The 18,596-nt window shown below is 46.0% G+C and overlaps 1 protein-coding gene across 8 annotated transcripts in view; it reads left to right on the top strand.

Moving 5' to 3' along the window:
- robo2 (roundabout, axon guidance receptor, homolog 2 (Drosophila)) overlaps positions 1-18,596 on the top strand; it is a 583,693-nt gene that overhangs the window by 207,316 nt on the left and 357,781 nt on the right. The window contains exon 1 of one of the 8 annotated variants that reach the window (XM_014163405.2): positions 2,609-3,403. The exons of the other annotated variants lie outside the window; for them this stretch is intronic. Coding sequence (XP_014018880.1) covers positions 3,349-3,403 — 55 coding nt within the window. The 5' untranslated portion in view covers positions 2,609-3,348. Of the gene's footprint in view, positions 1-2,608; positions 3,404-18,596 lie in introns of those variants that run through there. 8 annotated transcript variants of the gene reach the window in all.

The raw sequence follows: 18,596 nt of genomic DNA, 5'->3' as shown, positions 1-18,596 counted from the left end.
CACAGTGTAGACCCTGTAGAGAGTGTAGAGTTGTCTGTACAGGTTCAAAGACACCACCCACTGCCACAGTGTAGACCCTGTAGAGAGTGTAGAGTGTTGTCTGTACAGGTTCAAAGACACCACCCACTGCCACAGTGTAGACCCTGTAGAGTGTTGTCTGTACAGGTTCAAAGACACCACCCACTGCCACAGTGTAGACCCTGTAGAGTGTTGTCTGTACAGGTTCAAAGACACCACCCACTGCCACAGTGTAGACCCTGTAGAGTGTTGTCTGTACAGGTTCAAAGACACCAGCCACTGCCACAGTGTAGACCCTGTAGAGAGTGTAGAGAGTGTTGTCTGTACAGGTTCAAAGACACCAGCCACTGCCACAGTGTAGACCCTGTAGAGAGTGTAGAGAGTGTTGTCTGTACAGGTTCAAAGACACCAGCCACTGCCACAGTGTAGACCCTGTAGAGTGTTGTCTGTACAGGTTCAAAGACACCAGCCACCAGCCTTCTAGTGCTAGGCCAACTACTCGGTGTCAAGCCCCCTTAATGCTGTGTTGGTTTGCTCCATAGGCCTGTCATAGGCCTATTTTCAACCAAATCTAAGTAAAATGTATGCTAAACTGTAACCAGTGTTTGTTTATAATACATGTATAGCCTAGAGGGAATTACATTCATATAGGATAGGCTACTTACAGAGTGTAGGCTTCCTCTTCAGTATGCTGCTCATTGGTCAACACCCTATTGCAGATAGCACAGACCTTTTCCACAGAATACTGTTGATATGCTGGAATCAGGGTTAGTGGGTTGTCATGATGATTACTGCCATTAGGGGGAGCCCAGAGCTCACACAGTAAGAGCCTGTCTAGTACGAGAGGTTTACAGTCGGGTGCGTCTCCTGTACGTCTCTGTCCAGTATCCTGGGGATGAAGAACAGCCAGACACGGCGCCAGGATTAAGTGACTAAGGGGGCAGTTGAAATCGGCGAGCGGTACAATTTTTAGGTGTTCTTGCGAGGGGTACAATTTTTAGGTGTTCCGGCATTGGAATTGTATTGAATTATGTTTATATCACGCTATACCACTGTAAACATAAAGTTTAAAACATTCCCGAAACTTCGAGCTTGAACAGCTCTGCGTGCATAGGCTCGAATCTTCTTTAATTTAGCCTTTTAGTTGATGGCTATGTTCCACAAATCTACTTTTTCTGTTTAAAATATTTTATGAATTGAGCCCCCTCTTATAGCCTACACTAGGCTACAGTAGGATATAATAATGTGTTGAGCCATAGACTGGCTGAATGGTTATACCTGCAGCCCAGCCTCCCTCTGCATTCCATATGGAGGGACTGCTTGGTCGTTTATCTAAGTTTTTCATCACCAATAATCCCAAATCTAATTATTATCGGTCAATATTAGCTCATGAGGTCAAATGTATAATTGTGCTTGTCTCTGAATATATTGTTCTTTTGACAATCTTCTTGCGCCATGCATGTTTAATGTACGTGCGCACCGCGCGCCACAGCAAACAGATGACTAGTGGCGCAATCATTGGTGCGCTGCCACTCACTGTCCGACACATTCAGGCCACCCACATCAAATATCAATGACACACAGAATTATAAGATCTACCTCGATATGCTGTCTATGAACACAGAAATGCAATTATGTCTGGGCACAGAAAAAAAAAATATATATATATATTTCATACTGAAAAGTAGGCTTTTAGTTTTATGCACGGTCGTATAATGAAGCTACCTGAAAAATTGCAATGTTTGTTAATTTAGGCCTACATATTTTAGGAAGCACTTATTAATAAAGGTCCAAATGCAGCCGTTTTTATCTCGATATCAAATAATTTCTGGGTAACAATTAAGTAACTTGCTGTGATTTTTTTATGGTCAAAAACAAAAACATTTTGACATTTCTAAAGCAAGAATGTTTCTACATGACTGGTGGTGGGGGAGGGGGGGTTGAAAACTAGCTGTTATTGGCAGAGAGGTTTGGAACTCTCTTTCCTACTGGTCTATTAAGGCGGCAGGTAGCCCAGTGGTTAGAGCATTGGGCCAGTAACCTGAAAGGTTGCTAGATCGAATCCCAGAGCTGATAAGGTAAAAATCTGATCCTAGGCTGTCATTGTAAATAAGAATTTGTCCTTAACTAAATTAACTAAATTACCACCTGGGGATGTTACCCAGGAAAACATATATCTCACAGGAAATCACATTTTTGACTGCACTGGGCCTTTAATTATGTTTTCCCACCTTCACATCAACATTATAGATATTGTGGCTATATTTGAATCATTTCTAAAATTATGCACAATTTCCCTCAAAAAGAGCCTGTTAACCTCTAAAAGAATACGATAGGCTATGTAAGCCTGCTGAGCTAGGCTACTTCCGGTGGGTCAAGGACAGAATGACCCTAGTGCTTCAAAGTTACTACAGTGGTATGTAGCAGCATACCTGTGGCACGGGTCTACTTCGTATGAACTTCATAGTCAGTTACAACAATATGACTTTGGCCAATGCACGCTGGAGCGCACTCCGTCTACGCTCCTACATCCACCATTCTCTCTATCTCCCTCCCTCCCTGCCTTTCTCCTCCCCCTCGGGATACTTGGTTGGTGTATGTGTGTCAGTCGGCGCTGAGGCTGTGCGGAGTGAGCATAGACCATGGGCTCCTAGTGGTAGCGCTATACAGAAACCAATAGGCTGTTCAACTGACTTGACTGTACATTTACAGTGCTTAGGCACAGGCTAGGCACATGTGATCTTGGGCAGCGGGTTCCCAATTAAATGTAAACATTTGCTTATGGACTGAAGTACATGGGGTTTGGGGGTTTGTGCATACACATTTAGACTTGGCTATCTATGTATTGATGAGGAACGGTGGAGAGACATCGGTGAAGATTTACAAGGTGTCCGTCCGTCCATGAGACGCGTCTCAAGGAGCCGAAACCAAGACTGCAACTACATGATTGGAGGCGTTTCTCTTGAACCCAGAATACACAATTTATATTTTCTTTTAGGTTGTAATATGATATTGTATAGTTTCGTACTTATTGGAAAAATAGACATGACCATTGCAAGTTAACTCGTGGGACAAACAGCTGGAATTTCAGATGATCGCGAGAGACTGATTTGGTTCTTACCGCTGTGGACATGAATCGATCCCGGGCTCGAACGAGCAGGCTACAATGAATCCTCTAAATTATTGAACATCATAACTGGCTTTAGTCAGTAACTAGGACCTATATAAAACTCGAACTATTAAAATAAGTACATTTGCTGCTGTTTGGACATATTTTCCCGGCAAAATCCAAGGATTTGCGCACAATCCGTGGATGTTTAATATGCAAGTATGGGTCCGCTAGCGCTCATCCTTGTTGGTGGATTATTGTACTTGCAAATTGATGGTAAGTTGTTTATGGAATTTCACATGGTATCAAACTCATTGTGTCGTGGAGTTATCTGTGTTTAATATTGAGAACTAATGGTGCACTATAAAATATTGTACAGTTCAACTCTTGCATTTAGAGGTTCTTCAGATTTGGATCCTTATTTTTTACTTTACTCCATCCAGTTTAAACGATGGATAATGTTGATATACACTATATGATAGACTATGTAACAGGCTTCTCATTTCGCTGGTCATGCCATGGGCAGTTAGATTATGTATGTGTTTTATTTTACAATTCATTGGAGACTTGGTAGACTGTTTATCAGAGGAGTACTTGGTGGATGTTCTTTCTATAATCTGGAATGTTATCTGAAAGGAGTTATAAAATGGTTTTAGGCTTTGAAGTCAACGCAAACTAAAATGTCAGATATTGTTGCCTTCTGTCTTGCACGAAATGCATATTGAAGTCACCCGAATAAAAACCAAAAATGATTTCATATAAAGTGGTTATATTTGGTGAGAAAAAAGAATCTTAGTCATTCAAGAAATACCCACCTCACTTCTCTCCTTGGCAACAGAATCAGCGCATAGCCACATTCTGCATGATGGTATCTAGCCTTCTGACACCTGATGGTCAGTAGAAACCGACAACTGTACCCACAGTAACCCAAAGGTGTGCAAATGAACATAGGATAACAACAAAATAAAAAAAAGGTGTGCACTACAATGCCAGTGTCTGATTCAACACTGTGTGGGTTGATCATCGATTCATTCACTGATTGACTTCTGATTTTTTCTCTCAATAGAATGTATCGACAGGGAGATGGTTAGATCTGCTTATGTGTTTATTACATTACATTCCACCTGCCATGTTGTTTGACAGAGCTGAGCTCACAGGTGCAACTGTGCTTGTCTTGGGGAGAGAGATGGGTGTGGAAATATATGTGATTGCTTTCAAATTCAGTCCAGGACTCAAGCCAAGTGAGTGACACGTAATACATAATGTATTCCTGCTGAATAGTAACTAGTAGACTTTAAACATGACTGGCACTCGATTCATTACCTCACTGTTGTTTCATCAATCTTTAATGGTGATTCTGTTGGTAATTGTGAAAGTAATTTATACAATTTAATTTATTGCTCCCACACTGTTAAAAGTCAAGCCTCCTCCTCAACTAATATAGCGTGCAAAGTCAGCACAATTTTTATGTTTTTACAAGGCTTCCTGGGAATCATTGGCCTACAAGGGAGCCAGTTTAATAGAAGCATTAAATGAGCCTCAACTGCAGAGTAAATGTGATGACTACCATAAATCATAAATCAGGTGACAGGAGGCCTGATATGGTCTTGATCAATTATGTGACTAATGGAAAGAGGAGATAGGCAGACCACCACACCAACAATGAGGTTTGCAGTGTCACAATTCACAATCCTAATGTCTGAATCATGTTTACTGGACGGAAGTGTTCATCACCCCTCATGCAAGCATGCACGCACACACACACACGCACACGCACACGCACGCTCACGCACACGCACACACACACACACACACACACACACACACACACACACACACACACACACACACACACACACACACACACACACACACACACACACCAAGGCTAAAAACCTATTGACCTTGTGCCATTAAAGCCATTTTTGAATGAGGAAGCGGAAATCACAAAATGTGTCATCTATTGCATTAGTAATGTCAACACTTGCTTTGTTGTAAGCAATGATTCACACTTACTAGCGTTTGCTTTGTGTTTTTTGTACAGCTTTAAAAAAAAAATGGAAGATGTTGATTTTATTTGTTGAAGGCAGGGGTTGACACTGGGGCCCCTGCTCCTTCCTCTCCTCCTTTGTCCTTTTTAGATAGTCTTTGGTTTCTGTGGCTATTTGTATCTGTTTTTAGCAGTCTCCACACTCTCCCTACGGAGTCTGGGAGTCTAGTCCCCTCTATAGCGGGAACATGGATTCTCTCTCTATATATCTGCTCTCTCCTTATTTATCTTTCTCTCTACCTGTCTACCTCTCTCTCTACCTCTCTACCTCTCTCCCTACCTCTCTACCTCTCTACCTCTCTCTCTACCTCTCTCTCTACCTCCTCTCTCTACCTCTCTACCTCCTCTCTCTACCTCTCTCTCTACCTCTTTCTACCTCTTTCTACCTCTTTCTACCTCTCTCTACCTCTCTCTACCTCTCTCTACCTCTACCTCTCTCTACCTCTCTCTCTATCCTCTCTCTCTCTCTACCTCTACCTCTTCCTCTCTCTACCTCTACCTCTCTCTACCTCTCTCTCTACCTCTCTCTACCTCTCTATCTCTCTCTCTACCTCTCTCTCTATCTCTCTCTCTACCTCTCTCTACCTCTCTCTCTACCTCTCTCTCTACCTCTCTCTACCTCTCTCTACCTCTCTCTCTACCTCTACCTCTCTCTACCTCTCTCTACCTCTACCTCGCTATACCTCTACCTCTCCCTCTACCTCTCTCTCTACCTCTCTCTCTACCTCTCTCTCTCTCTACTTCTCTCTCTACCTCTCCCAACCTCTACCTCTCTCTCTACCTCTCTCTCTCTACCTCTCTCTACCTCTCTCTCAACCTCTCTCTCTACCTCTCTCTCTACCTCGCTCTCTACCTTTCTCTACCTCTCTCTCTACCTCTCTCTCTACCTCTCTCTCTAACTCTCTCTACCTCTCTCTACCGCTTCCTCTCTCTCTACCTCTCTCTCTACCTCTACTTCTCTCTACCTCTACCTCTCAATACCTCTACCTGTCCCTCTCAGTCTCTCGCTACCTCTACCTCTCTCTCTACCTCTCTCTACCTCTCGCTCTACCTCTCACTCTACCTCTCTCTCTACCTCTCTCTACCTCTCTCTACCTCTCTCAACCTCTACCTCTCTCTCTACCTCTCTCTACCTCTCTCTCTACCTCTCTCTGTCTACCTTTCTCTACCTCCCTCTACCTCTCTCTCTCTATCTCGCTACCTCTCTCTCTACCGCTCTCTACCTCTACCTCTCTATACCTCTACCTCTCTCGCTACCTCTACCTCTCTCTACCTCTTTCTACCTCTCTTTCTACCTCTCTCAACCTCTACCTCTCTCTACCTCGCTCTCTCTACCTCTTTCTACCTCCCTCTACCTCTCTCTCTACCTCTCTCTACCTCTCTCTCTACCTCACTCTCTACCTTTCTCTACCTCTCTCTCTACCTCTCTCTACCTCTCTCTCTACCTCTCTCGCTCTCTCCCTCTTTCTATTGGTCTGTGTGTCTCTCTCTGTGTCTGCTCTCTCTCCCTCTTACTCTCTGTCTTTCTTTTCTCTCTCTGCTGTCCCTCACTCTCTGTTCAGCCAAACCCACTGGTTGCTAAGCGCTGGCTGAAGGCATGGCTGGATGGCCGGAGAGAGGGGGGCGCACATCTCTCTGAGCAGTGAATCACTCCTCCCAATCATTTCTCTGTCACCCTCCTCCCCTCTCTCCCCTCTCCTCCCCCACCTCCCCTCTTCCCTTCACCACTACCCATAACCCAGCCTTTCAGGGGTAATCTGTGGGTACTTGGGAAGGGAGGAGCCATCTCTAAGAGTCCACTTATGCAGACAAAAAGGTCTGTAGTTGCATTTACTGGGCAACATGGGCAACAAAGGCAGGCTGGGTGAATGGCAGTCAGACAGTGTTTAGTGTTTTGTGATTAATAGTGTGTTGCTACTGGAGACAGAGAGAGAGGGAAGGGGAGATGGAATGGAGTGGGAGGAGGAGAGGAGGACCAAAAGAAGGAAGGAAAAACAAGACAGGAAGTGGGAGCTGGAGAGATTGAATGGAGAGGGATAGATCCAAATGTGCTTTGGTTAGAAAATGGTTAGTTTTGACATGTGCTCCTGCAGTTACAGGAAAATTACAGTGTTTATTGGCTAAGGTTTAATGGAATGAAGTAAAAATAAAATTGACCCTTAAATCTAAATGTTGGCCATGCCAGAACGGCCACATATTCCCCATTATTAGCGACCACTTGTCTAGTACGAGGATTCTTAGTCTATACTATAGTCTGCTGTTATTCGAGCTGGAATAGAACAAGAAGAATAGCTTAGCATGTAGACTAGTGGACATGAAGCCATGACCCTGTGTTATTCTGAGGACCTCCAGATACTCCTGTCTGATCATAGAGCTTGTCGTCATCTGTGATGGCGTGGCAGAATCTGGGCTGGTAATGCTCATCCCCAGCCTCCCTGGTGGCACACTGATGGGCACCTGGGGTCTCTAGGGGCCCGTGCACCATCTGCCTCATGGCTGGGGTTTCACTACCGCTGTGTGTGTGTGTGTGTGTGTGTGTGTGTGTGTGTGTGTGTGTGTGTGTGTGTGTGTGTGTGTGTGTGTGTGTGTGTGTGTGTGTGTGTGTGTGTGTGTGTGTGTGTGTGTGTGTGTGTGTGTGAGAGAGAGAGAGAGAGAGACTTTTGGCTTTCTCCCTAACCATCGCACTACTGACCATATATACACCTTACACACACTAATTAATAAACACGTCCACCAAAAAAAAGAGGGAAAAATCTTTGCTTGCTTCATTGACTTTAAAACGCATTTGATTCTATTTGGCACGAAGGGCTATTCTACAAAATTCTCCAAAGTGGGCTTGGTGGTAAGGTGTATGACTTAATAAAATGTATGTACACAGAAAACAAATGTGCAATAAAAATCAAAAACCAAAGAACAGAATTATTTTCACAATGTCGAGGTGTGAGACAAGGCTGCAGTTTGTGTCCAAACCTTTTCAACATTTATATCAATGAATTAGCACACATGTTGGACCATTCTCCAGCCCCAGGACTCACACTATTTGACACAGAGGTGAAATACCTGCTATATGCTGATGACTTGGTACTTCTATCACCAACCAAAGAAGGTCTTCAACAGAACATTAATATTCTAGAGCAATATTGCCATAATTGGGCCCTGGCAGTAAATTTCCAAAAAAACTAAATCATGATTTTCCCCCCAAAAAAACAGATGTCAGAAATACAAATATAAATTCACTCTGAACAACACCATCATTGAACACACAAAAAATTACACCTACCTTGGTCTGACCATATGTGCATCAGGAAACTTTAATAGTGAATACACTCAAAGAAAAAGCCCGCAGAGCATTGTATGCAATAAAAATGAAATTATTCAAAATCAACATCCCAATTAGAATATGGACCAAAATATTTGACAGTGTAATCCTACCAATAGCTCTTTACGGAAGTGAGGTTTGGGGGCCACTCAATAAACTGGATTTTAAAATGTGGGACAAACATCCAATTGAAGCCCTACATGCAGAATTCTGTCGGAAAATCCTACAAGTCCAGAGAAATACACCAACTAATGGAAGTAGGGAAGAATTGGGCCGCTTTCCAGTAATAACGAAAATACAGAAAAGATCATAACATTTTTGGCTACATCTAAATTCAAGTCCAAATTCAAGTCTGCAATTTAAAGCACTTCAAATCCAAGAGCTGAGCCCAGAAACGAGCCCTCTCAGTCAGCTGGTGTTGGACCTCACCAACCAAGCTGACACCAGCACTGCTTCAAAAGAAAGAATTCAAATAAACTAAATCATGAACCAATCAAAGGACTCATATTTACAACATTGGAAAAACGGAACAAAATCCCAAAGCCGACTAAATTGCTATCTGACCCTAAACAGAGAATATGAATTGGCTGATTATCTCTACTCTGTCAGAGATACGAAGCAGAGACAGATCCTTACCAAGTACAGGCTGAGTGACCTCCGATTGGCAATAGAAACCGGCAGACATAAAAGACATGGCTACCCAAAGAGGAGCGTGTATGTGGCCACTGCACGACAGGGGAGGTAGAGACAGAGATGCACTTTCTCCTTTACTGTGATAAATATTCCTCACAAAGAGATTCCTTATTCACAGAAATGACTACATTTATTCACAATTTGAACATATTAAACCCAGAAGAAAAACTTAAAATACTCATGGGCAAAGGAGCAATGCCTCCTCTTGCAGCCAAATATGTATTTGCCTGCCACAGCCTGAGAGACACTGAATAATAACATCTGCATAGTAAGCAGTAACTTACTTATTATTACTATTATTGTTATTACTATTATTATTGTTGTTTATCATTCCAAATAGTAGTGGTATGGGTAGTATGGTAATGATAACAGTTTAGTGATGGTGGTGGTAGTAGTAGTGGTATGGGTGGTAATGGTAATGATAACAGTTTAGTGATGGTGGTGGTAGTAGTAGTGGTATGGGTAGTAATGGTAATGATAACAGTTTAGTGATGGTGGTGGTAGTAGTAGTGGTATGGGTGGTAATGGTAATGATAACAGTTTAGTGATGGTGGTGGTAGTAGTAGTGGTATGGGTGGTAATGGTAATGATAACAGTTTAGTGATGGTGGTGGTAGTAGTAGTGGTATGGGTAGTAATGGTAATGATAACAGTTTAGTGATGGTGGTGGTAGTAGTAGTGGTATGGGTAGTAATGGTAATGATAACAGTTTAGTGATGGTGGTGGTAGTAGTAGTGGTATGGGTAGTAATGGTAATGATAACAGTTTAGTGATGGTGGTGGTAGTAGTAGTGGTATGGGTGGTAATGGTAATGATAACAGTTTAGTGATGGTGGTGGTAGTAGTAGTGGTATGGGTAGTAATGGTAATGATAACAGTTTAGTGATGGTGGTGGTAGTAGTAGTGGTATGGGTAGTAATGGTAATGATAACAGTTTAGTGATGGTGGTGGTAGTAGTAGTGGTATGGGTGGTAATGGTAATGATAACAGTTTAGTGATGGTGGTGGTAGTAGTAGTGGTATGGGTGGTAATGGTAATGATAACAGTTTAGTGATGGTGGTGGTGGTGGTAGTATGGGTGGTAATGGTAATGATAACAGTTTAGTGATGGTGGTGGTAGTAGTAGTGGTATGGGTAGTAATGGTAATGATAACAGTTTAGTGATGGTGGTGGTAGTATGGGTGGTAATGGTAATGATAACAGTTTAGTGATGGTGGTGGTAGTAGTAGTGGTATGGGTGGTAATGGTAATGATAACAGTTTAGTGATGGTGATGGTAGTAGTAGTGGTATGGGTAGTAATGGTAATGATAACAGTTTAGTGATGGTGATGGTAGTAGTAGTGGTATGGGTAGTAATGGTAATGATAACAGTTTAGTGATGGTGGTGGTAGTAGTAGTGGTATGGGTGGTAATGGTAATGATAACAGTTTAGTGATGGTGGTGGTAGTAGTAGTGGTATGGGTGGTAATGGTAATGATAACAGTTTAGTGATGGTGGTGGTAGTAGTAGTGGTATGGGTGGTAATGGTAATGATAACAGTTTAGTGATGGTGGTGGTAGTAGTAGTGGTATGGGTGGTAATGGTAATGATAACAGTTTAGTGATGGTGGTGGTAGTAGTAGTGGTATGGGTAGTAATGGTAATGATAACAGTTTAGTGATGGCGGTGGTAGTAGTAGTGGTATGGGTAGTAATGGTAATGATAACAGTTTAGTGATGGTGGTGGTAGTAGTAGTGGTATGGGTAGTAATGGTAATGATAACAGTTTAGTGATGGTGGTGGTAGTAGTAGTGGTATGGGTGGTAATGGTAATGATAACAGTTTAGTGATGGTGATGGTAGTAGTAGTGGTATGGGTGGTAATGGTAATGATAACAGTTTAGTGATGGTAGTAGTAGTAGTAGTAGTGGTATGGGTGGTAATGGTAATGATAACAGTTTAGTGATGGTGGTGGTAGTAGTAGTGGTATGGGTAGTAATGGTAATGATAACAGTTTAGTGATGGTGGTGGTAGTAGTAGTGGTATGGGTGGTAATGGTAATGATAACAGTTTAGTGATGGTGGTGGTAGTAGTAGTGGTATGGGTAGTAATGGTAATGATAACAGTTTAGTGATGGTGGTGGTAGTAGTAGTGGTAATGATGATAGTAGTTGTAGTACTGATGTAATGGTGAAGATTACCGTTATTTAGTTATAATTTAGTTATAGATTCATTTTCCATATTTAGATTTTTATAATTATTACATTCTACTATTTTACTATTATTTTACTACTATTTTATTGTTATTATTTTTATATTTCATTTTGTATTATTATTTACTGCCATTTTATATTATTATTTGTTATTGTTTATAATTGTATTACAATGTATATTGTATACATTGTTGCTTTGGCAATATTGACACAATGTTTTTCATGCCAATAAAGCAGCTTGAATTTGAATTTGAATTTGAGAGCGAGAGAGAGCAACATAGATAGTAGGGTAGAGATAGGGTATGAGGTGTCCATGATATTGGTTGTGTGTTGTAGTAACAGTAGGTTTGATGGTGGTGATTGAATGAACAAGGTCTGAGCGCTGGGCTATAATGGAAAGTATGCCCAGATTTAAACAGTGTACGTGAATTATGAGGCACACTGAGGTCAATGTGTAAGAGCCATTGTAATTTCTTCGCCCAAATGTGATTGTTCTGCTTGAGTTGGCTGCGTTTAAGCAGCTAGCATTGCTGTAATTGAGGTTCATTTGCGAAATATGCCTGACGTGCCTGCAGCCGAGATCCCCAGGCAGCGTCTCTCTGGTGTCGCCCAGAGTCACGTCACTGTCACTGGGTGGTGCTACTGCAGTTATAGGACTACTCTCATCTCCCTACGCATTTACAATGTTTACTCTCTGATTACAGTCAAAAATGAGAGGAAAGAGATGACCAGGGAGAAAGAGGAAGCTGAGAGAGTGAGAAAGAAGCAGAGAGAAAGAACAAGGGAGGGGTGAATGTATGTGTGATGACGTTAGCATTAGTCAGATGACGGGTCAGAATCATAGGGAGGGTTGACGAGTGTTACCTCACTGGTGACACAGAGCTGTTGCTGTGGTAGTTGAACAGCCAGTCCTTTTCAACTATCACATTACAAAACAAGCACAGTCACACAGGCAGCACGGAACACAACACAGGCAGCACGGAACACAACACAGACAGCACAGAACACAGCACAGAACACAACACAGACAGCACAGAACACAACACAGACAGCACAGAACACAACACAGGCAGCACAGACCACAACACAGACAGCACAGAACACAACACGGGCACCACAGAACACAACACAGACAGCACGGAACTCAACACAGGCAGCACAGAACACAACACAGACAGCACGGAACACAACACGGGCAGCACAAAACACAACACAGGCAGCACGGAACACAACACAGACAGCACAGAACACAGCACAGACAGCACGGAACACAACACGGGCAGCACAGAACACAACACAGACAGCACGGAACACAACACAGGCAGCACAGAACTCAACACAGGCAGCACGGAACACAACACGGACAGCACAGAACACAACACAGACAGCACAGAACACAACACGGGCAGCACAGAACACAACACAGACAGCACAGAACACAACACGGGCAGCACAGAACACAACACAGGCAGCACGGAACACAACACAGACAGCACAGAACACAACACAGGCAGCACAGACCACAACACAGACAGCACGGAACACAATACGGGCAGCACAGAACACACCACAGGCAGCACGGAACACACCACAGACAGCACAGAACACAACACAGACAGCACGGAACACAACACGGGCAGCACAGAACACAACACAGACAGCACGGAACACAACACAGGCAGCACGGAACGCAACACAGGCAGCACGGAACACAACACGGGCAACAGAGAACACAACACAGGCAGCACAGAACTCAACACAGGCAGCACGGAACACAACACAGGCAGCACAGAACTCAACACAGACAGCACGGAACACAACACGGGCAGCACGGAACACAACACAGACAGCACAGAACACAACACGGGCACCACAGAACACAACAAAGACAGCACGGAACACAACACAGGCAGCACAGAACACAACACAGACAGCACGGAACACAACACGGGCAGCACAGAACACAACACAGGCAGCACGGAACACAACACAGACAGCACAGAACACAACACAGACAGCACGGAACACAACACAGGCAGCACAGAACACAACACAGACAGCACGGAACACAACACAGGCAGCACGGAACGCAACACAGGCAGCACGGAACACAACACGGGCAACAGAGAACACAACACAGGCAGCACAGAACTCAACACAGGCAGCACGGAACACAACACAGGCAGCACAGAACTCAACACAGACAGCACGGAACACAACACGGGCAGCACGGAACACAACACAGGCAGCACGGAACACAACACAGGCAGCACGGAACACAACACAGGCAGCACAGAACTCAACACAGGCAGCACAGAACACAACACAGACAGCACGGAACACAACACGGGCAGCACAGAACACAACACAGGCAGCACGGAACACACCACAGACAGCACAGAACACAACACAGACAGCACGGAACACAACACAGGCAGCACAGAACACAACACAGACAGCACGGAACACAACACAGGCAGCACGGAACGCAACACAGGCAGCACGGAACACAACACGGGCAACAGAGAACACAACACAGGCAGCACAGAACTCAACACAGGCAGCACGGAACACAACACAGGCAGCACAGAACTCAACACAGACAGCACGGAACACAACACGGGCAGCACGGAACACAACACAGGCAGCACGGAACACAACACAGGCAGCACGGAACACAACACAGGCAGCACAGAACTCAACACAGACAGCACGGAACACAACACAGGCAGCACGGAACACAACACAGACAGCACAGAACACAACAAAGCCAGCACAGAACACAACACAGACACCACAGAACACAACATGGGCAGCACAGAACACAACACAGGCAGCACGGAACACAACACGGGCATCATGGAAAACAACACGGGCAGCACAGAACACAACACAGACAGCACAGAACACAACACAGACAGCACAGAACACAACACAGGCAGCACGGAACACAACACAGGCAGCACGGAACACAACACAGACAGCACAGAACACAACACAGACAGCACGGAACACAACACAGACAGCACAAAACACAACACGGGCAGCACAGAACACAACATGGGCAGCACAGAACACAACACAGACAGCACGGAACACAACACAGGCAGCACGAAACACAACACAGGCAGCACGGAACACAAGACGGACAGCACAGAACACAACACAGACAGCACAGAACACAACACGGGCAGCACAGAACACAACACAGACAGCACAGAACACAACACGGGCAGCACAGAACACAACACAGGCAGCACGGAACACAACACAGACAGCACGGAACACAACACAGGCAGCACGGAACACACCACAGACAGCACAGAACACAACACAGGCAGCACGGAACGCAACACAGGCAGCACGGAACACAACACGGGCAACAGAGAACACAACACAGGCAGCACAGAACTCAACACAGGCAGCACGGAACACAACACAGGCAGCACAGAACTCAACACAGACAGCACGGAACACAACACGGGCAGCACGGAACACAACACAGGCAGCACGGAACACAACACAGGCAGCACGGAACACAACACAGGCAGCACAGAACTCAACACAGACAGCACGGAACACAACACAGGCAGCACGGAACACAACACAGACAGCACAGAACACAACAAGGGCAGCACAGAACACAACACAGACAGCACAGAACACAACACGGGCAGCACAGAACACAACACAGGCAGCACGGAACACAACACGGGCATCATGGAAAACAACACGGGCAGCACAGAACACAACACAGACAGCACAGAACACAACACAGACAGCACAGAACACAACACAGGCAGCACGGAACACAACACAGGCAGCACGGAACACAACACAGACAGCACAGAACACAACACAGACAGCACGGAACACAACACAGACAGCACAAAACACAACACGGGCAGCACAGAACACAACATGGGCAGCACAGAACACAACACAGACAGCACGGAACACAACACAGGCAGCACGAAACACAACACAGGCAGCACGGAACACAAGACGGACAGCACAGAACACAACACAGACAGCACAGAACACAACACGGGCAGCACAGAACACAACACAGACAGCACAGAACACAACACGGGCAGCACAGAACACAACACAGGCAGCACGGAACACAACACAGACAGCACGGAACACAACACAGACAGCACAGAACACAACACAGACAGCACAGAACACAACACAGGCAGCACAGACCACAACACAGACAGCACAGAACACAACACGGGCAGCACAGAACACAACAAAGACAGCACGGAACTCAACACAGGCAGCACGGAACACACCACAGACAGTACAGAACACAACACAGACAGCACGGAACACAACACGGGCAGCACAGAACACAACACAGACAGCACGGAACACAACACAGGCAGCACGGAACGCAACACAGGCAGCACGGAACACAACACGGGCAGCACAGAACACAACACAGACAGCACGGAACACAACACGGGCAGCACAGAACACAATACAGACAGCACGGAACACAACACAGGCAGCACGGAACGCAACACAGGCAGCACGGAACACAACACGGGAAACAGAGAACACAACACAGGCAGCACAGAACTCAACACAGGCAGCACGGAACACAACACAGGCAGCACAGAACTCAACACAGACAGCACGGAACACAACACGGGCAGCACGGAACACAACACAGGCAGCACGGAACACAACACAGGCAGCACGGAACACAACACAGGCAGCACAGAACTCAACACAGACAGCACGGAACACAACACAGGCAGCACGGAACACAACACAGACAGCACAGAACACAACAAGGGCAGCACAGAACACAACACAGACAGCACGGAACACAACACAGACAGCACAGACCACAACACAGACAGCACAAAACACAACACGGGCAGCACAGAACACAACATGGGCAGCACAGAACACAACAAAGACAGCACGGAACACAACACGGGCAGCACCGAACACAACACAGACAGCACGGAACACAACACAGGCAGCACGGAACGCAACACAGGCAGCACGGAACACAACACGGGCAACAGAGAACACAACACAGGCAGCACAGAACTCAACACAGGCAGCACGGAACACAACACAGGCAGCACAGAACTCAACACAGACAGCACGGAACACAACACGGGCAGCACGGAACACAACACAGGCAGCACGAAACACAACACAGGCAGCACGGAACACAACACAGGCAGCACAGAACTCAACACAGTTAGCACAGAACACAACACAGACAGCACAAAACACAACACGGGCAGCACAGAACACAACATGGGCAGCACAGAACACAACACAGACAGCACGGAACACAACACAGGCAGCACGAAACACAACACAGGCAGCACGGAACCCAACACGGGCAGCACAGAACACAACACAGACAGCACAGAACACAACACAGACAGCACAGAACACAACACAGACAGCACGGAACACAACACGGGCAGCACGGAACACAACACAGACAGCACAGAACACAACACAGACAGCACAGAACACAACACAGGCAGCACGGAACACAACAGAGACAGCACAGAACACAACACAGACAGCACGGAACACAACACAGACAGCACAGACCACAACACAGACAGCACGGAACTCAACACAGGCAGCACAGAACACAACACAGACAGCACGGAACACAACACGGGCAGCACAGAACACAACACAGGCAGCACGGAACACAACACAGACAGCACAGAACACAACACAGACAGCACGGAACACAACACGGGCAGCACAGAACACAACACAGACAGCACAGAACACAACACGGGCAGCACAGAACACAACACAGACAGCACAGAACACAACACGGGCAGCACAGAACACAACACAGGCAGCACGGAACACAACACAGACAGCACGGAACACAACACAGACAGCACAGAACACAACACAGACAGCACAGAACACAACACAGGCAGCACAGACCACAACACAGACAGCACAGAACACAACACGGGCACCACAGAACACAACAAAGACAGCACGGAACTCAACACAGGCAGCACAGAACACAACACGGGCAGCACAGAACACAACACGGGCAGCACAGAACACAACACAGACAGCATGGAACACAACACAGGCAGCACGGAACACAACACGGGCAGCACAGAACACAACACAGGCAGCACGGAACACACCACAGACAGCACAGAACACAACACAGACAGCACGGAACACAACACGGGCAGCACAGAACACAACACAGACAGCACGGAACACAACACAGGCAGCACGGAACGCAACACAGGCAGCACGGAACACAACACGGGCAACAGAGAACACAACACAGGCAGCACAGAACTCAACACAGGCAGCACGGAACACAACACAGGCAGCACAGAACTCAACACAGACAGCACGGAACACAACACGGGCAGCACGGAACACAACACAGGCAGCACGGAACACAACACAGGCAGCACGGAACACAACACAGGCAGCACAGAACTCAACACAGACAGCACGGAACACAACACAGGCAGCACAGAACACAACACAGGCAGCACGGAACACAACACAGGCAGCACGGAACACAACACAGGCAGCACAGAACTCAACACAGACAGCACGGAACACAACACAGGCAGCACGGAACACAACACAGACAGCACAGAACACAACAAGGGCAGCACAGAACACAACACAGACAGCACGGAACACAACACAGACAGCACAGACCACAACACAGACAGCACAAAACACAACACGGGCAGCACAGAACACAACATGGGCAGCACAGAACACAACAAAGACAGCACGGAACACAACACGGGCAGCACCGAACACAACACAGACAGCACGGAACACAACACAGGCAGCACGGAACGCAACACAGGCAGCACGGAACACAACACGGGCAACAGAGAACACAACACAGGCAGCACAGAACTCAACACAGGCAGCACGGAACACAACACAGGCAGCACAGAACTCAACACAGACAGCACGGAACACAACACGGGCAGCACGGAACACAACACAGGCAGCACGAAACACAACACAGGCAGCACGGAACACAACACAGGCAGCACAGAACTCAACACAGATAGCACAGAACACAACACAGACAGCACAAAACACAACACGGGCAGCACAGAACACAACATGGGCAGCACAGAACACAACACAGACAGCACGGAACACAACACAGGCAGCACGAAACACAACACAGGCAGCACGGAACCCAACACGG

The sequence above is a fragment of the Salmo salar genome, chromosome ssa20 (assembly GCF_905237065.1).
Source record: "Salmo salar chromosome ssa20, Ssal_v3.1, whole genome shotgun sequence".
NCBI classification, from domain to species: domain Eukaryota; kingdom Metazoa; phylum Chordata; class Actinopteri; order Salmoniformes; family Salmonidae; genus Salmo; species Salmo salar.
The sequence above is the reverse complement of the archived record's forward strand: the minus strand, read 5'-3'. Positions and strand labels throughout refer to the sequence as shown.